A 22,291-nucleotide genomic window follows, 5' to 3' on the forward strand; every position below is an offset into this window, starting at 1 on the left:
AAAATATTCATTGTGGCTATCATGAGACTCATATGGAACTAAATGCCTACTTTCAAAACTATAAATATAGTGAAATCCTTTAAACCTAGCATATGTTGCTTCAAATGAGACTTGGTTTTGAACAGATGTCCCCTTAGACCTGTTATATGAAGACTAAAATTACTGAATCAGCATTAGTTGTTTTTAAACTTAGGGCCACATTTTGCCACTGATTTTTATTCAAAGCTCCCACGGGCGTAAGTGGAAGACCCATGCATGGAAAAATGGCATAATATGTATCCTAGTTTTATTTATTTCATATGTATACAGCAGTATAAAATAATATATTACATTTACACTCATTTTACTTATGTATTATTATAGCATTCACAGTAACAAACACTATAGTTAAGATTTAAACTCATCTTTTGTTATAATACCCTGTTTTCACTCACAGATAACTGTCTCAAAAATGTGTTTTGAGCTGAAATTCCCTGCTTACTTTCAGCTCAAGCATGTATGAATGTATTGGAAGTCTGAGTTCTGTCACTCAGAAATTTTTGAGTCTCATGTGAAAATTTAATTTTTTTGCATTATTAATGCATTATATTCATGCAACTCAAAAACATCTCGAGTGTAAAACTTCAAACTAAGCATGTGACAAGTTTTCAAGAAATAAAAGCCATTTTTCTAATTTTACAAATACTTAAAAATAGCAGTGGTTAGAAATACATGCATGCACACTAAAGGTATTAGAATTTTAGTCATATTATTGCCTGCAATACTCTGGCGGCACCCAGCAACCCACAGACTTCCCTGGTGGCTCAGTGGAAAAGAACCCGCCTGAAAATGCAGGAGACTGAGGTTCAATCCCTGGGTCAGGAAGATCCCCTGGAGAAGGAAACGGCAACCCACCCCAGTAGTCTTGGCTGGGAAATCCCAGGGACAGAGGAGCCTGGCGGGCTACAGTCCCTGGGGTCGCAAAGAGTTGGACACAACTTGGTGACTAAACAACAAACAACAACCACCACCCATTCTCATAGAACGTTATAATCTAAAACCTATGCCAAGTTTTAGAAGAAAACAAAAATACGTGACAGTAGTTTCACAAATTACTGTCTTAGGGTTTTGTGGTTTTGTATGAGGGATATTCCTTGAAATGCTAACAATATATAAAGTAATTTTACTACTTCATGGCATAAAAAATATGGAATTTTGTAATTTTCTGTTTTTCCTTGTTAAAAAGGAACATAAAAAGGATGTTAAGTGCAAAGCCTTTACCACTACAAAATTTGAGTTGAAAAAGATAACCTAAGAAATTGTAATATGAAAAATATAAGATTTTCAGAAAAATTATCAAGTATATCAATGTTTTCAGTATTTTTGAATTCCTTGGATATTAAATACACACAGAAATATAAAGGGGAGGAAAAAAACCCACATGCAATGACAAATAACAGTGCTATTATCGTGAACTCTTTTATCTTGCCGAACACTTGCAACATTCTGACTGAATAATTATACTAAAGATGAACTTTACTCCAGTAAATAACTTCTGGAAGTTAAATGGTACAATTAATGCACAGCTATTGAAGTTTATGTCAAAAACTGTAAGGATTTTCTTTCTTCCTCTTACTGGAGATGCAGGAGAGTTTCTACATTACAAAAGATATGACAGAAAATTATAACACTGTTAAGAAATGAAACAGGAGAAAAAATAATTAAAATATTTAAATCTACTGTAGCACTTAATTTGCAATGTTTGATAAAGGCATTGCATTTAATATCTTCATAAAATAAATATACATATTTCCTTAGTATTTACTGAGATAGATGATATGCTTGTAATGATATATATGTCTTATATCTGTAAAGCAATTCTGATGCAATATTTAAATATCTGATTTAAAATGATTTCACAAAATTATGTTCACAAGTTAAAAATTAGAGTTTTATATATGGATGAAATATTTCTAAAAATTGTCATTTGACATACCTTTGAAACATCAAGACACTGTTTCCACAGGAAAATATTAACTTTTTACTACTCTAAAACTAACCATGTTAACAAGGAGTAAATGTCATGATTATTCTTTTCTGAAATAATTCATTGATGGAATATTGTCTAATAATTTGGACATTGTTTTGCATGGATATGTATAAAATTATGGAAGATTGGATATAAGGATGGCTAGATTAAATAGAAAACTTATTCTAATTTTTCTTTTCATACAAACCTAGTAAATGTTCGTTTGGAAAACTTCATTATTGGTTGGTTGAATCTTTCCATCTTTAAATCCCCCTCACTGGTAGCTAACATTTGGCCAATTTAATAAAGTCATATGCTTACTGTGTTGTAACTTCTGATTTATGCTGGTTGCAATGAATAGATTAATAACTAATCATTTAATATTTCATGTTTAAATCATTCTAGTTTTTCACAGATTAGGCAAAAAATTTACTATGTGTTTACTACAATATATTAAAAAAAATAGACAAACATATGCTATGAGAAGTTGATCCAAGGGGGATTATATTCAATGATATGAAAGACTAAATAATTAAATAAATTTTTGGCCAGATGAATTAATATAATTCTTAGAGTATAACATATTTTCAATGCGTGTAATAAGTCTGATGGATGTGGGCTTCCCTCCATATTTGTAAAATTGTGAGTGAAATGTTTTAATTAAAGCAGAGTGATTCAACAAGAAAATAATTTTGTTGTTTATAAAGCAATTACAATGAACAGACTTTTTTTCCAGTTAAATTATTTTAAAACATATAGTTTCTTACTAAAAGAGTCTATCATCCAAAATATTAATATAGTAATGCAAAAGTTTTGAGAAAATTTTACTGCTGCCTCTAGTGAGTGTGTGTGCTTTTTGTGTCATACGTGATGGATTAGCTTCAAATATTTTTAAAAGGTCCCCAAAAGCCTGGAACATTACACAGATTATTTTGTTACATAAACTGATAGGGATTGTGACATACCTAATATCTATTTTGATAAGACAAATAAGTGATACCAAGATATCACTCAAATATACACAGCAATGACCTAGGAATATATATGCATATTTATATGCATTTTATTGTTAAATCTAGGAAAATAGTCCCATTCAAATGACATAAAATTAGGTGGAAGACATTTGTTATGTGTCAAGTTTAGTCTGGTCTTTAATAACAGACCCAAACTATCATTAAACATGCAATCAGTTAAAATTAAGGAAAATATTTCAAAATCAGTCTGCAATTTGGGTTGGGAAAGTATTTAGATGTAATGTTGAAGGAGTTTTTTAGAGAGGAACTGTGACAAAGCTGGTTTTTGCTTAGAAGATTATCTCACATCTGATTTTCCCTTTCTTATTTGTACTTTAACAAGCAATAAACAGCAGTATAATAAAAGGAATATATGTAAAAGAGGAAAATGCAGATTACTAAATTTAATAATCAACTTGACATAAACATAAAAAGAAAACTTCACTTTTCAAGGCTGACTCATGAAGAATTTTATCTTGAATAAAATAATGACTACATTTAAACTATAATTCTCACACATAAGATAATGCTGAAACAGTAATGTACCATGTTTCTATCCCAAATTTATTTGTTTTAAATTTAGAGATCCTTTATATTTTATAGTTATTCTTTATCAGTTTAGATATTTATGTATCTCGATATACTCATATAGAGTTATAGATTTTATATGTGTAGCATGTGTTATTAGAAGTCATGAAGCTATGCAAAACTATGTAAAATAAAATTCTGTGTGAGTTGTATGATTGAGGACTTCATTTAAAATAGTAATTTTCAGTTACATATTTTACACCACAAAATGTACAGACACCAGTGTTTTTTTTTTTTTTTTTTTGCTAACAACAAATACAGGTAAATGTATAGATTCTTTATAAAAGCTTTAAATGATTCTAAATTCAAAGCCATAGAAGTAGAATTGAAATTAGATTGTTAGATATTTTGAGAGTACATGTTCAGCGCTCTTTTGATAACATCGACAGCTATATCTTTGGCATTGAAAATTCAGTACAAGTTCTTGACAAAATTTTGTAGCTTGGAGCTTCATTTTTTTTTTTTTTAAACAAGGAAAAACAGGGTTGAAAAAGATATGAAAACTGGGAGGAAACTATTAATGATTTTCTTTTCCTTCGTATGTTTATCTTTGGGACCCTGAATTACCTTTTATTTTATTATATGATGCGGATTGTACGAATCCATTTAAAAACCAACTGAGTTGTACCACATTTTAGGAAAATTATATAATATAATATATATATTTTATATTTATTTAGAAGCTTTGAAATAGTACAGTAAACACTTTGCAACACGGTGTATAAACTACAGAATGTCTTTGATATTTTGTGGGTCTTCAGAATACAACATTTTTTATAACCCACAGGTGAAAAGAACATAATCACAATCTCTCTTGTAAAGTTGGAATAGTTTGGGGAACACTTGATCACACAAAAATAATATAAAACAGTCAAGTTTAAAACAGTGATATTGCATTTATAATGCACGAATTTCCTATGACTGGCTTCTCGTGGTGAATATAAACATCTAAAGGGCTCAGTGACATTTGGAGAGAGAAAGATATATAGTGCTGTAAACAGGCACACACTGATCGGAGAGGCAAAATCAGTTGCCTAAAGTTTCTACAGTTCTGCACATTTCAACTCATTTCTCAGGCCTGCTGAGAGCAATTAGGTCCTATAATTGGCCATGATACTCTGCCGGCAATCTAATACTCAGTTACACACAACTAACTGGATGGCCAAGATAAATGAAGTTGAAAAGTTGATGCTTTTGTTGGTCGACTTTGTGCAAATCATGCTGCTTCAGGTAAGTCCTGTAGAATTGACTAGCATATCCTTTTCCGTGCTGTGAAAAAGAAAAGAAAAATACTCTAAGAAAAACAGCCTGACTTTTGGTGGTTAGAATTGTACATTATTGTAAAGGAAACAAATACAGTAAGAAACAAGCTGTATCCTTGTAAAAGTCCCCTGTGATGGCAAAATATTTGTGTCCCTTTGGCTTCTAATAGTCATAGTCATTCTGCTGTTTGACTTTCTGAAAATGACAATTTTGACATTTATACAAATCGGTTTTGCAAGTGAAATGTGAGCTTTAAATACCAACCCCCATTATGTTATTAACTTTTTAAGGTTATATACAAAACAATTCCCACTTCACTATCTATGCACAGTCAGAATAGAGGAAAAATTTGTAGTCCTTACATTTCCAGAATAAGTCTTCAGGATATCTATGAATAACTAGATATATATTTAATTTAATAAGCTCTATATTTCATACACTTAATCTACATATAATGAGAGAAACTATACCAAGAAGTGTTTATGTAGTGAAAAATTAAAGCATGATTCACATTTTTAAGGTTTGTTTTATTTAATTTTTTAGAATTATATAAAGATCAAATCTTTTTATGGCCTATAATTTTTTAAGGTAAATGTAACCCATCAAAGGAATCAGTTTTCTCCTAAAGTGGGAAGAGGCAGAGGGGAGAAAAAGATATTATTGAATGTGCTATTGAGTTTTGAAGTAGAATATCCAGATTCAATCATGTAGATTTATGAACTTAAGTTTTTATTTATTTATAAAAAATAAAGGCTATTTCTTTCCAGTTATTCGTTATTTTTGTAATATTTGACCTCGAGCACAATGAGAAGAGAAACTGTGTCTTTTAGCTCAGTATCTGGCACATAAGATATATAATACAAATGTGCTGAAAATCAAGATAGTTCAATCGTGACTAAAAAACATATGTATGTTTATCTCATTAGAAATTAAGAGCTATGCTAAATAACATAACTGAACTGCTTCAATTCAGTGAATAGTTATGTTTTTACTGTTTCTTACAGTATTTCTACTCATTTCTAGTAGATTTTCAAGTTATATGTTATTCTTAATTTATTTTTGTTGACTATCTTATTTATTTCTCCTCAAAGATTCAGTTCCTGACCAGATCATCAAGCATTTCTCCATTTGTTCCCCTATTAGAAAAGACATCAAATAAAATTGTAAAAATCAGGTACCACCACTGACAGAAATGAAAGTGAAAACAAGCATATACTTATTCTGTGTAGTAACTGGCATTGAAAATAGTCAAAATGTATTTTATAATATATAACATTATGAATTATAAAATGAGTTAGCTGTAACAGGTGACCACATGGTAGCTATTATAACTCACCTGGTCATAAGGCTACACATAGTACTCTAGAGCAAATAGAAACTTTGCTTTTTTCGAAAAATCAAATCCTACTTTCCCATATGCCCTTGTGTTCAAATTCTCAGCTTCATGATAAACTTGATAAATACGAATGAATGCTTTATTTTGTATATATTAAGAAAGATTTAAAATTCTCCAGGAAATTAAAATATCTAGCCATCATAGAAACTTGGGCTTATAAAATGAATTAGAACATATAGTTGCTGTGATCAAATAACTTACTGTCTAAACTGAACAACTGTGTGGGTGAAAGAGAGCACTATTAATAACTACACAAGACATACTCTTGCACTTTTCCAACAACCCAGAATATACCATCATCTTACAAATAATATATTTTTTGTTTTCAAAATAAGTTGGAGATATTACTTACAGGTTGAAGTTTTTTCTTAAACAGTATAAATCAGAAACTATTGATTTATAAGAACCATCATTCTACAAAGTTCAAAAACAAAAGAAAGTCATGAATAACCTATTTCAACCTATAAGCCAACACTTTATGTGAAAAAAATGAATTATACTGAAAATATGCATCTTAGTATAAATACAGAAATTAGTGAACCTAACATAGGTTTAACTCAGTAAAATATTTCTAATTAGGTTAAAAGATCACTTATGAAAAAAGCTATTAGCATAGATATTATATGTTTATTTGATTTAGAGTACCAAAAGGAATAGTGTTATGAAAATAGTTCACAGTTATAATTAATATCTGAAATATAAACAAAAACTTAAAAGGCTTATTTTATTGTTGCTTAGGGTTACATGTGTGATGCTTTTATTTAAAGTGCACCTATTCCAGCAGTGCTCTGAATAATATAAACCACCTTTCATTAAATTTACCTTTTCCCACATATGTGTTAATTCAGGAATGCAAATGTGAATAAGACAAGTGTAAAGACTGAGGTTGATGGTCGGAAGAAATTAGAATGGAGAGGGAAGATTTCTTTTACTTCAAAAGTTAATTCCCTAAACATTGGGCTTCTCTGGTGGCTCAGAGGTTAAAGCATCTGCCTGAAATGCGGGAGACCCGGGTTTGATTCCTGAGTCAGGAAGATCCCCTGGAGAAGGAAATGGCAAACCCACTCCAGTACTCTTTCCTGGAGAATCCCACGGAGGGAAGAGCCTGGTAGGCTACAGCCCACGGGGTCACAAAGAGTCAGACACGACTGAGCGACTTCACTTCACTTCACTTCAGACAAGCTAGAGAAAAAGTTACAGTTATATATACATCTTGTTTCAAAACTTTTAAGAAGTTTGAATACTGAATAATGATTATTCTTTAGGTGGTGTATGGATTAAGGTTGAACAAGCAGCACACAATGAAAAAGAAAAATCAATCTTTTTACATTTTAGGCTCTGTACCAAGGACAGTTGTTCCACAGTATTAACTATTATGTCAATGCATTTGTTACATTTCAGGCTAGAGACTATGGGTCAAATACATTGAATCTCTATGCTTTCTGATGTATTCTATATATATTTTGGAATTATCAAAGCATAGTTGAAGAATTTCTGCTTTTTCTTTTCATTTCACAAATGCATTTTTCCTTAGCTGTTCATTAGCATATGTGGGGATTTAATCACTTGATATGAATGAAATATTTTACTTTCAGTCAAATCAAAAGTAATAGGAAAAGGATGATTGCCATTCCTTTTTACCTCGATTCATTCACTGCATTTATTCTTCATAATGAGTCATAAAAATGTTACATTGAAGACAGCTATTTTACAGTCTTAACTACACATGAAAATTATTATTAAGGTAGAAGAGATTCAAATACCCACCTTCTCATAATTTAGCATATATGTATGTGTATATTTACCATGTATATATGTATATTTTTAGCATATATGTACAATTTTAATGAAAGTTCCATGATGCAAATTTTTTCTTATATTGGAGAATCGTGTTGTTGCCTTTAGTAATTTATAAAATAATTAAACTGTTGGACACTTAAAAATTCTAATGACTTAAGAACAATGACTGTAAATATGTATGTTGCAAAAATAATTGAAAAAAATCACTAGTGGTATTCTATTCATTCAGCATACTATTGTTTAATAATAGTCTGGTGAAAAATAATTTTGTATGATATATTAAAATGACAATTTAATCATTTGGATAGTCACATTCCTCTGCTTGCATAGCAAGAAGCATAATACCCTTTTATACTTTATGACAGTGTAGATCACAGAAGCTAAAGCAATAAATAAAGCTTACGAAGTGATCTAATCTATTTCTGCCACTGAAAGAAAGAACAGCCTTCAAATACCCCACATGATTGAGACTCTCCACTACAGTGAAAAACTTCTAGAAGCTGAGATCAGTAAGCGACTTGGGAGGTCATTCAAATGTTTCATGAGTCTCACGGTCAGGACACTTCTTTATGTATAAAGTCAACCTAGCACACAAGAGTTTAAGCCTGCTACCCCTTGTAGGAGTCTGAAACACCTGCTCTCTGTTCCCTGTGTGAAAGCCTATGATAAACTGAAAGAGCATTTAAAAGCAAGCCCCCATTAGAGATCTTTCCAGCTGAATAATCAGTTCTTTTAACTTTCCTCTGTCTCATTCTCAAACCATTTTTGAAGAGAATCTTCAAAAATGTCTCTAAAGAATTTTTTTTTTTCTCTTTAACCCTGAAGTTCTGAAATGAGCATAATTAAGTTGCTGTTTTGTTTTTTATCTTCCCACTTTCCCATATTTGCTTTTCTTTTTCAATATAGTTGCATATTGTTCATATTATGTTTCCCCCTCTCAAAAATTACAAAAATATTTTAAATTAGATATGTATATAATTAAAACCATTACATACTATGCTTTATTATGAATTATAAAGACCAAAAGCCTTCTGTTAGTATAATATAGATTGTCTTTCTAACTACAGTAGCTCAGAGCAATATAATCTTGAGTTCTTATATTTATTTCATATTGTTCACACCACCCTCATGTTAAATTTATTTTTTTTCCTTTCATCAAACAATATACCTCTTTATTCTACTTTGACAGAGTTAAGAGATTATAAAATATATCTAGAAAGAGTTCATTTGGAGAAGGTGATTTCCACGTGTAAACCTAATTAATCTTTTATAAAGGAAACTGAAATAAATGACTCAGAAGAGCCTTCAGAACATTCATATTTCTTATGAAACAATTCAAAAACCAAATGTTTTATTTTTAGTTTAATCTATATAGGCATGCAAGGCTTACAATATACTTTGTAGTTATTAAATATCTATTAAATTAAAAGATAAACCCAAGGGTATTTTAAGAGATAGGAAATCAGCGAGTATTGTTTTGTGGATTACAAATGTACATCAATAAGTGAGTAAAATGAATCATTTCTAAAAAAAGAGATAAACATTGACACTTAAGTCTAGCAACTCTGACACCCCTAAATAGTCACCATCTTACCTAAGGATCTAACTACCAATACATTTATTTTTTAGTTATGATGTAGACCATATATCAATTTAAGATAAGAAAATAAAAATAAATTGGACTTCATTTGCTTATTAAGAATGGTTTGTGCAAAGATGGAATTAAATTCATAAGCTGGAAGTTACCCTTGAGATGAAGCAGAGTTCATGCACTATGCAAAGTCCTGAATTTACTACCTGTGAAAATTTCAGAATTTAGTACTGCTTGGAACTTATTTTTAAAGCCTGTTTTGTTGTTAATTAAAAGACTTAATAGCCTTGAAAATACAGGCTTCTATTTGTCTACAAGCACAGTCCAAAAGTATGAGAGAATACCATTACCTTCACATAGCTTTGAGGAAGAGAATCTCCAGAAACACCATGAATTTCTTCTTGATAGAGGATCCACAGGCTTCTAGAAGTTTCTACATACTTGTCTGTATTTGTGAGTATGTGATGTATATGTGATGTGTATGTGTATGTATACTTTAAAACTATATTCTTATTAAAGGTGATGCAGATGCTGTCGCTAAGTCGCATCCTACTCTTAGAGACTCCATGGATTGTAGCCTGCCAGACAGCTGTGTCCACGGTATTTCCCAGGCAAGAATATAGGAGTGGGTTGCCATTTCCTTCTCCAAGGGATCTTCCTGACCTAGGGAACAAACCTGAGTCTTCTGTTTGACAGGTGGATTTTTTACCACTGAACCACCTGGGAAGCCTACTATGGCAGTAAGATAATTCATCAAGAAATATCTATTCTATGGGTTACTACAACTTGGTCAACTATCATTAATACTTTTAACAGGGTAGGGGTAATTATAGTAACTCAATTTTGTTTTGTTTAAAAATCTTTGTCTCTAATTAATTGCATTAAATAAGAGTGCTTTTAAATCTATAAGAAAAAATCTTGATAGTAATTAACTCCTTTAATTAGACAATATATTTTATCATTATTTGAACTGATTTAAGCAAGATATTTAAAAACACATGGTAATCATCTAGACACAAAAATTGTCAATATTTTAAATATCTTTTTTAAGCACTAAAGAATTAAACTTTGATATTAAAATATATGCTTAAAAATTTTATCATAATTATGTACTTGCATAAAATTCTATAGATTCAACAGATGTATTACAAACTTATCTAGAAATGTCAGAAATTTTGCCTTGTAAGCTTAATGAATATTCCCTGAGGAGGAAAAAGCAATAGGACATGTCCCCACCCAGAAATCTTTGGTCATCATCTCTTTGACAAACAAAACCCTCTTGCCTCAGTGGTATCTCACGATTAAGTCTGAAGACAGAATTATTTTTTAAATCTCTGAAGCTACATAGGCACATATTTAGGAAATGAAACTCTAATGTTTCCATGTTCATAATGTCATTGAAACAATTTCTGGAAAACTTTATCACAATGTACTAAGATAACAACCAACATCACCGTATCACAATATTAAACCAACCGTTAGTGACATGCACAACTTCATCTTTTATGTGGAAACCAAGAAGAAATTCCAGCAATGAAAGATGGGAAAACTTTAAGAATAAATGCATAAGATCTTAATTTTAGAAATATATAGCCATGTATCTAATTTATTAACCACTAATAGCCTACTTAAACAGGGATAAGACTTCTAAATAATTTAACATTTTAGATAGCTAAGCTATGAAAATAAGTGGAAAATCTTTGGGCTGGTAAATAAAATATTATACTAATAGCATGACTTTTACAGGGTTATTATAAAAAAAAATAGAGACAGCACACATGACTTAGAAACTGTGTGTAAAAGTATGGCTATTGATTTAATATACTTGAATTCCCCTAACATCATTCAGTTGCTTCTATGTCAAAACAAACAACAAATTAATAATAGGAATTACATGGTCAGAAGAGGATTGAAATGCTAACACTCTGAAAAGTGAAAGCTAACCACTAGTTTTCTGTATCTAGGGGAAAAAAACAAAAACACAACACTAAACAGGTTAGGAATCTAAGAATATAGACATCAGCATCAATAACTTATTGAGTGGGGCTGCCAAATAAATACAGATGGTCTAGTTATATTTGAATTTCAGAAAAAACAATCAATGATTGTTAATACACCCCATGCAATATTTGGGTATCATGTATTTTTATTTGCTAAATCTGGCAACCCTAGTCTCAAAGTATCAGTTACAAGATCCCACATATGATACTAGTTATCACTTAACAAAATATACTGTGTCTACTAGAAAAATATTATACTATAGTCTCTAATTATTCCATAGCACTGTGTCATATAATAAATTTTGTACATATTTCCATCAAAAATAATTTTAAAGTTAAAATGGCAGAATTCAAAAGGAGATAAAAATAAAATATAAAAATAAGTTATCTATGATCATACATGAATACAATCTTGTAATTTACAATTTTTTGTATTATAATTAAATTTTAACTCTGATTTTGAGTCAGATACTTGTACTCTGAGGTAGCTATAGCATACTTGATTAAATGTTCTTTCTTCTTTCCGTAAGAAGTATAATTTTTAATTATTTATTCTAAAATTTAAACCTAAATATACATTCTCATTTCAGCTCTATTCTGGAAACTCATTAAACTACCTCCCTCTTGGCCTTTCAAATTAATCTAGTATAGGATAATTAGAGATTTGAAAACTGATAAGCAGTGAATCAAACCCAGCTTTAAAACATCACAAAAATGCTAAATTGCTAAAATAAGATTATTATCATGCTTGTTAAACATTAAAAATCATTTTAGTTATGTTCTAATTAAATGACAAGGTTTAAATCCTTAAACAGTTATATTACATTCCGTAACTATAAACTTTGTGTTTGATTAAGGTTTATCCTAATTACTGCAAATATTTAACCACCCAATAAAAGTAAAAAATAAAAGGAAAAGTCATTTAGTATATTTACCATCTATGGAAAGTATCACAATAAATCTAGGAACAAGTTCAAATTTTAAATAATTAACCTTTGTTAAGGCCAGTAAGAGATTCTGGTTAAATGGTATTAATAGTGTATATTTATATGTAACATACCTATATCATTAATAAAATATGACTAGAGTATGAATGTACCTACATATCTGATACTAAAGTTCTCATAAAAATTTTGCATCTTTGTTTAAAAAAAAGCATCTGAGATATTCTTTAGTTGCCCCAATGCCACAAAGAAAAAATGTGAAAATAACTTATGTGAAAATGATGAAAAGCAAAAATACCAAAGATTAAAAAATTCACACAAAAACCCCAAAAACCTACAGGAAAGCCAGAAAAATTGTCTCTAGCCATAGTTGTCCTGAATTTCAACAATTTCTTGCTCATACTTGTTTCTCTGTAGTGGATTGTGTTTTATGTTCATGTATAAGACTACCTTATTTTTACTTAATGTTTATATATATGTTTGTGAATTATATGTGACAGACAATTAAAAAGATACAGACTAGTGACATTAGCAGTTGGTGATACTGAACTATGAGGATTAAGAGGTTATTAATCCAATCAGAAAAGAATAAATACGTAAGGACAGAATAAAAGAACATGAAAATCATAGAAGGTTGAAAGATGATGAAATCCAGGACAGTGTATGTTAGGAACGGAAATGGTTATGTTGGGAGGAGTTGTTTTCCCATCCAGAGATTACTGTGATTATATTAATTTATGTTAACTGGAGAGATATCTAAATAACTAAGGAGAAAAAAATGCACTTGCTTTTTTGGTTTCAGGATGTTTCATCTATTGATTCATTGTTGTAGTCTAATAAGCCTTTATGGGTATTTACTTCACTCCAGACAAAGTTCTGGGTTTTGAGACCTTAAAATAGGTACACATGGATTCTTATCTAAGAGATCTACCCTTCCAATAGCTTAACTAGTTTTACAGGATATTTTAAAAACAGCAATTACATATAAAACCTATAAGAAGTTACAAGGAGAACATATATATATATATCGCTGTCTGAGAAGACTTCCCATTTAAGTAAAGGAGTTGAATCTTGATTGATGAGTAGATGTCCAAGCAGACATGGTGGGGAGTGGATTTGTAGATGAGAGAGCATTCCAGAAGGAGAAAGGAATGCCAAAGTATAAGGGCCTGGGAAAAGTGGTGTATAAAGGAGCCAGCAATCATTGAATGGCACGAAAGAAAAAATGCAGGCAGGGTTTAAACAGAAAAGCCCTTAAAGCTAATAAAAATGTGAATTGCTGCAGCCAAAACAGAAAGCCTCTCAACATTCTTAAAGTGGAGACTATTACAGTCAAATGTTTATGGATGTAAATATATTCTCTAATTATTTGACAATAGAAGTCAAAACAGAAAAGTAGAGGGGTTTTCATTAATTTTGATGAATTAGGAAGAAATGCCTGGGTTCAGGGAATGCAAAGGAAAGCATATTTGTGTCTTCTCACAGAGAAAAAGCAAGGATCCAGAGTTTATACTTCACACATCTGGAAATAGTTTGCATTCCATCACCCTAAATCTTCCAAAAGTGACAAAATGTTTTGCAGCCAAAATGACTGCCTGGATGTTTCGTGGCTGATAACTCAATTCTAAGCATAATTGTGACAGAAAAAAGCAGTTTTATGAGCTGCTAAAAGAAGTCATTCTATCCCAACAACCTCAAGCTTCGGGTTCTATCAGCAGCAATAAAAACCAGGAACCTCTAGAAAAGCATCGGATATTTTTTTTTCTCACAAATTTTGACAAAGACAAACTAGGCTTATAAGGATCACAGACTGATATTAATCATATATAAGGTTTATATATGATTTACATAAAGATTTTGGTGAATATTTTTTAAAATAAAATACTGCTTCAGGGTTTCTTTTTTCACAGAGAGACATTCACAAGTAAAGTAAATCACTCCCTAGAAGCATCTGGTCTGCAACTCACAGAAATCGTGATGACACAGGGACCATTTTAATCATGGCGTTTAAAATAACACATTTAAAGTGGTTAACGTTCTCATTGTTGCTGCTGTTGTTTACTGGGGAAGTTGTGTCCAACTCTTTGGGACCCTATGGACTGTAGTCCACCAAACTCCTCTGTCCATGGGATTTCCCAGGTAAAAATGCTGGAGTGGGTTGCCATTTCCTTCTCCAGGGAATGTTCTGGACACAGGAATCAAACCCATGTCTCCTGCATTGGTAGGCAGATTCTTTACCACTGAGCCATCTTAAAGGATACATACATTAGATCAAATATTTCCTATGCAAAAATAAGTTCTGTTATATCTCAACCTACTAGTATTTTCAGTTATCATCTTTCATAGTGTCTACTTTTCATGTCTAAGTATCTTAATTTAAAAAAGAAAGCACATTTGTTTTTCACACCATCTCACAACTGTGAGATTGCAGATGCAATCTTCTTCCAATCATCCAGTCTCAAGACTTGAGACCTACCCTTTAGCTTAGTCACTCAGTCATGTCAGACTCTTTGTGACCCCATGGACTGTGTAGCCCACCAGGCTCCTTTGTCCATAGGGATTCTCCAGGCAAGAATACTGGAGTGGCTTGCTATGCCCTCCTCCAGGGGATCTTCCCAATTCAGGGATAGAAACCCAGGTCTCCCACATTGCAGGCAGATTCTTTACCTTCTTTACTGTCTGAGCCACTAGGGAAGCCCTGAGAACTATCCCTGATAACTATTAATACTTCCTTTACCTTTTATTGTTACATTTAGAATTCTAATGCTATACTTTTTTTTCCCCCAAATTTCTCTAATCCTTTCATTTTCATTCTCCATTGGGCTCATATTACCACAAAGTTAGAAACTGCAATAACTCTCTGTTAGTATAAGACGAAAAATTAAACCTCATGCAGCAAATCCATGCTGACTTTGTTCTAGTGTCCAATTTCTTAAGCCAGGGATTTAACAGTGAATTGGTTAGAGATGTTTACACTAGAATCAGATGCCAACATACACCATGGGCTGGCTCCCCACCATCTCTTTTTTCTTAATTTTATAATCTATAAAATGGGGACAGTAAGCATACCTATTTTAGTTGGCTGTTGTAGGATTTAAATGCATTAATGTCTGAAAAGTTCTTAGAATAATGCCAGGGACATATTAAGTTCTTAACAATTGTTAGCTACTATTACAATCAGTATTATCATTCAAATCATGTCTAAATTTATCCAAAACATGACTTTCAAATTTAACTTCCAATATTCATTCTGGATTATATTTAAAGATTTAGAAACCTAGAATATTCAGTTCATAATTTTTTGCTCTCTAATCCCATACTTTTCTTCATGAAAGTCTGTACTTTCTATCAGTTAAAAATCACATAGTGCTCCAATATTGGCCCCCAAAGAGAATTCTATAAATTCTTCTTTGATTACACTCTAAGATAGCAGTCCCCAACATTTTTGGCATCAAGAATTGGTTTTGTGGAAGACAAATTTTCCATGGACTAGGGTGGAGGAGGATGTTTTACATTTATTGTGCACTTTATTTCTATTATTATTACATCTCCACCTCAAATCACCAGCCATTAAATCCTGGAGGTTGGGGACCCCTGCTCTTAGGGATCTTTCCCAAAGATAACCAAAGCCATTTTATTCTAGCAAAGTAAACTTAGAACATAGAATCATTGAGAACCATTGCATTTTGAGAGACGATGCTTAATACAGTTGATAGTTTAATATCATTCACGAATATATTAGGTGAAAAAAAGCTAACTCTATTTTAAGATGTCATTTCTTTCATAGCTGGGAAACAGCACTATAAATGCAGGAAAATTTCACTATTTTATAAAAAAATAAAAAAATTTTATTTTGATAGAAGCCAAACATAAAAAGAAATAAGCACATATGGTGCATGCAACTGGGCACCTAACAACAACTTAGTTGTTAGGCCTTTTGCTTTCTAGGAAAATAATGGGCCTCCCTGGTGGTTCAGATGATAAAGAATCTTCCTGCAATGCAGGAGACCCAGGTTCAAATCCTGAGTCAGGCAGATCCCCTAGAAAAGGGAATAGCTACCTACTCCAGTATCCTTGCCTGGAGAGAGGAGCCTGGAGGGCTACAGAACATGGGGTCTTAAAGAGTCAGACACCAACAAGCAACTAACACTTTCACTTTCATGCAAAACTGAAGTGGAAGGCAGAAGAGAAAAAACATAGAGAATCATAAAATCATGAGAATTATACTGGAGAGAGTCCAGCGAATAAGCCATAAACAAAAAGTAAAATTTGGGCAGCTTTTTCAGGCATTAGTCAAAAGGCATTAGTCAATTATGACATCATTTTCTAGTTCTTTCTGACTTTGAAAGACAAAAGTATAAAAACATAAATATAAGGCTGACTGAGAGAATCAGGTTTACCAGATAACAGGATTTTAAAGAAGAAAAATGAGGTAGGAAAAACTTTGAGCTTCTGTGTGTAAAGACTGATTTATGGCAGACATAGACACCTAGTATATCTTACAGAAAGACACAATTTTCCATGCTAATAGACTCTTTATATTTACTTTGTGTGATAGTTTTAGGGCATTTGTGTCTCTCACCCAGAGCTATCAGAACTCTTTGGAATAACTATATCCTGCCCAAGGCCAGAATTTACTCTAAAGGGTTAGTACAATTGTCAAAATTCAGATAAAGTCAAATTGGATATGGCCATCCGTTTGTATCATTTTTAAATTTTTTTGACTTGAAAAATATGTTCTTTATTTTCCTACAATATCAAATATATTCTGCTGCTTTCTGTATGAAATACAAATCCGTTGTTCCAAAAAAGAGTATTCTTTGTCAGATTATTTTTACTGTTTATTGTACATAATCAATATCTTCACTCACTGGAAATGCAGAAGTTAAGTAAAATAATGAGAATATGAAGTGTTAAAAGTTATAACCATGCTTTGTGACTAACATCATTATGAAACAAATAAACTTTAGTATTTGCTGTGCATTATGCCTTTGGTTCCCTTCTACGCATTTCATTGGTTTCACAGATGAAAAAGAAAAATAGTCATACTGTACTTTTAAAGCATATGTATTATGTGAAAGAATATATACTGCAGATGTAAAATAGTGATATATCATGAAAAGAACATTTGGAGTCTGATTTTTCTCTGGGAGTAAAAGAAAGCATAATTAGTTCTATTTAAACCCAGAATTTAAATTTTCTCCATACTCAGGCTGATGTCATTGTCCCAATTTTAACTGAATATATGGTTGCCTTGAACACTTAATGAGTGCTTCCTTTGGGCCGGGCACTCACTGCTTTAATATGTTAAATAATTTAATCTCCACAATGAGCTTTTAAGGATCTATGTCACAGATGAGGAAAATGAGTTCCAGGAAGGTTAAAGAAATTACAGAGGTCACACAGCTAGTAACAGACTGGGTCAGTATGTGAACCTTGGCAGACTGGCTCTCTAACTGGAGCTATTAAGCACACCTCACTTCTTTGACATGAGGATCAGAATAAAGATCCACTCTTGTAATTTTGTAGAAAGCTAAGGGTCCAAAGGAAATATATGCATACTTTGAGAACAAAATCAGAGAATGATGTCTTGTGAAATTAACCATTCCAAACTATCACATAGTCAAATGAATAAAATTAGTGATGCTTAGAAAACCCTGTCCTGAAAATAATGACTATAGTATTTTTAAAGTACTTACTAAGGACACCACAGGCTTTCCTGGAGGCTCAGGGGTAAATAATCCACCTTCCAATGCAGAAGACACAGGTTCTATACCTGGGTCGGGAAGATCCCCTGGAGAAAGAAACAGTAACCCACTCCAGCATCCTTGCCTGGGAAATCCCACGGACAGAGGAGTTTGGTGGGTTAGAGTCCATGGAGTCACAAAAGAGTCAGCCACAATTTAGCAACTAAACAACAACAACAAGGACACCACAGTTCAACTAAGTGAACAGCTTCATAAAGAAAGAAGAAAACTTTTCATTGGCATTGTAGTATGCCTGAGATTGGTTCATTCATTTTTTCAAAATTATTTCAAAGAAGGTTTGTATGAGGTATTATGAGGTACGGAGTGGAAGGATATCAATAATTAAAAATGCTGTTGCATGTTTCTAACACCGGCCAGAGTAAATGTCACTGAGATGATCCAAACTCAGTTTTTTGATCTGTGCATGAGACATAGTGTCCTGACAGAGTGAGGATGCCCAAGACTGTGATCACCAGTAATAAAGCTGATCGGATGCCCTTTACACATTTTTCAACCAGAGTTCTCATAATATTTTCCCCTGGATATCTTCCAGGAGTACTTCAGTTGATTCAGTTACTACATATTTTAAATTATGATATCGATCCTATTTTCACATCACTCTGATGAGTTCACGAGCCAAAATCATCTTCATATTTGGCCAGTCTTCAGAACATTCATATCATCTAGATCTAGGGCAAACAAAACTGAAGACCACCATGCCCACAATACAGTAGGTCTTCAACAGTAAGTTTTCCTGAATGTGGGTCACACTGTTTGGGAAGACCTGTGTAAAACAGCTGGTTAAAAACCTTTTTACAGTTTTAAATGGCCGTGGCATTAAAGAACAGTATTACAAACAAAAGGACCTATGGATGTCTACCCCTCAGAATTGGAAAGTAGTTGAAATATGAAAAACTTTAAAAGATTTTTTAAAAGACATAGATTTAAAATGAATTTCAAAGCAATAGAATATGCCCTTTGTAAACTACATTAAATGTTTTTGTTTAAAGTGAAGGCAATATTCCCTAAAACTAGATACCTTAGCACACTTTTTATGAGCATTTAGAAATCACAATTTCTATGAAAAATTCCTACAAACATTCCTACAAAATTCCTCCAAACTCAAAATAATTTAAGTTCTCCAGGATGGAGTTTCTAGATTTCGGGCTCAGTTTTAAGTACGAGATGAAAATGAAATTATTCAACGTCAAGTATTTTCCTAAAACCAATTCTAAAGTAAACCTGCATTTAAAAATGTATACTTTTCCCAGTAACATTTAAATAGTCAATATTTTGTTATAATGGAGAAATAATTCTCTTTGCATCATTTCATAATTTTAAAATGTATATTTCTCAAATCTTCAGCTTAATTCAAGTTCAAAGGAGTTAAAATTCACTCCATTTTACCAAAAAAAGTCATTGCTACATTGTCTAATGCTAAACTCCCTTTACCTATATAAAACTGAGTGGATTTATATAATCATGAAATATTTTAAAATAATTTTAAAATTATGTACTATAACCTGAAATTTATACAGCTTATTTTATCACCCTTGACTGATGAGAATAACTATCACCTTATTTCATCTTCTCATGCCTATATTAAACAGGCATTCAGTAGTAGCTGCTACTATTATTAAATCTAGCATTAATGTTTAGCTAACACAATTCTCCTTTATTTTTCCTTTCTTAAGTGTGTAATGAATTCATGTCTCCACATTACCATGCTAATTCTACATTTTAATTTACTCTCCAAAATAATCAACCCAAGATATAATGATCATATATAGCCTGTGTGCTATATCTTCCAAAATAATTAAGAAAGCATATATCACTACTAGGTTTAAGGAGAGTAGGCAACTTGATCTTGAATCACTAATGCTGGCTGTTTCATTTTATTTGTGACCCACTTCATAGTAACTAACACCAAGGGTTTTCCTTAAAATTGCTCAACAGAGGAAAATATAATAACCTAACGTAGAAAATTCTTATTATAAGAGAAACAAGCCAACTCAGTGAAGAAAAGATCAATATTTGATGAAGTAAGAGATTTAAAATATCTTCATATATTTGAAATCTATAGCCATGGGTTATTTTAAAAAAATATTATTATATAATATGAAGTCTTAAATCTTTAAGTCATAATACATACATTTAATAGACAAACTCAATGGTATTTATTGCACATACGTAAAATATACTAGACATCTTCATACTCAGATTCTGCATTATTTTCCAAAGTTTCCTTCTAAAACTATGATTTCTTAATTTCTGTTCCTAGACATTTAATCATTCATTGCAATTCCAGGTGTGATAGGGGAAAAAAAGGATTTAAGAAACCAAATATTTCGCTTCTAAAATTCCAAAGTAGAAGTCATCTACGTAGAAACAGGAAAGGAAGGAAACATATAAAAGCACAAGGCTTTCTCAACTGCCTTTCTTTTCTCCCCTAGTAAAATTGAGCCTCATGCCCTCACTCCTTTCTACTAGGCCCAGTGTTAGAAAAGCATTCTGCGGGAACACATCACAGGACTAGAAAGTGCTATTGCACCAAATCACAGTCGGCATATGCGTACGTTTGTAGTTTGTAAAGCTTTCTAGGTAATGTGTTTCCATATCTCTCAGGAGCAAATACCAATGTCAGCGTCAGGATATTTATCATAACATGTCATTTAAATCTCTCAGGTTTCAATATAGATCCATTTTTTTTCTCTTCTGCTTTCAATAAACACAGATTAACTGATCGCTATCTTATCTGTGTCATATTTGTTTAAACACTTAACATTTGCTTTGTTACCGATCCCCTTTTCTTCTCAATTTGTAGTTCTTCAAACCTTTTAGACTCTCTTCAGATATGCTATTTTCCAAAATGTTAATCTTTTTACTTTATTCAGAATCTCCTTTAAGCATCTTGGTCTCCAATTTGCCACGATCTTCTAATTGAGACTCAAAGAAATGTGAAACAGAGACATTTCAATTTTTCTACTTTGTTATTATAATCTGGTATTCAAGTCAACATATTTAAATATTTATTTCTGTAAAACACTGCAAAGTTAACAAAAGATTATGTTTCAATAAGAAGATATAACGAGATATATCAAGGACTTTAAAAATATTAGATGTGGTAAGAACTCCGAAGATAGTAAGAGAAATATCCAAGGAGAATATACCCTAAGTAAATTGTCTATTTAGCTTACACACTGATATATTTTAGCTATATTTGCTTTCCCTGTTATCAGAGAGAATAACCAGCTATTATATTCTAGTTAACTTAAGTATACTGCACTATTTATTTAAACTATATAAAATTTTATAACTAGAAAAATTAATCTTTGGCTAGAGCCCAGGACAAAAACTAATCTTTGGCTAGGTAACCCCATGAGTGGTAGTGACTGAAAGGGGACAGAATGGTGGACTTTTTAAGATGCTAGTGATGTTCTGGCTACTAGAGTCAGTACTCAGTTAATGTGCTTCCAGGTGACACAGGTGTGCTCCCTTTCTGAAAACTTCTTGAGTTATCCATTTGTGATTTTTGTACTTTTCTATATGGGTGTGATGTGCATGCCGTGTCTGTCCAATATAAATATCAAATATTAATTAAAGTTTTAAAATAAAGATGGGTTTCCATCAACAAACTTGACTTTAATCATGAATAAAATTAATTATAAATGCAAATAAGAGTTATGAGAAAATTATAGAAGTTTGAACAATGACCAGACAATGAACAATAGCAAGAAAATTTTTAAGGAGAGAGAGTATTCTTGTGGTTATGCTAAACTTTAATAAACCTGCTGAAATAGTTATGGATTAAACAGTAGGGTTTCTGGATTTGTTTTACAAAATCTGAATGAAGAGAAGTATATTAGCTTTTGGATGAAACAAATTTGGCCGAGAATTGGTAATTCTTTAAGCTGGAGAATGTGGAGAGTTTAGTAAACTAG

The 22,291-nt window shown here is 31.8% G+C and overlaps 1 protein-coding gene across 1 annotated transcript in view; it reads right to left on the bottom strand.

Moving 5' to 3' along the window:
• Window positions 1-269: 269 nt before the first annotated feature.
• PCDH10 (protocadherin 10) overlaps window positions 270-22,291 on the bottom strand; it is a 45,581-nt gene continuing 23,559 nt past the window's right edge. The window contains exon 5 of the mRNA XM_015101514.4: window positions 270-4,878. Coding sequence (XP_014957000.3) covers window positions 4,859-4,878 — 20 coding nt within the window. The 3' untranslated portion in view covers window positions 270-4,858. The remainder of the gene's footprint in view (window positions 4,879-22,291) is intronic.

The sequence above is a fragment of the Ovis aries genome, chromosome 17 (assembly GCF_016772045.2).
Source record: "Ovis aries strain OAR_USU_Benz2616 breed Rambouillet chromosome 17, ARS-UI_Ramb_v3.0, whole genome shotgun sequence".
NCBI lineage: Eukaryota > Metazoa > Chordata > Mammalia > Artiodactyla > Bovidae > Ovis > Ovis aries.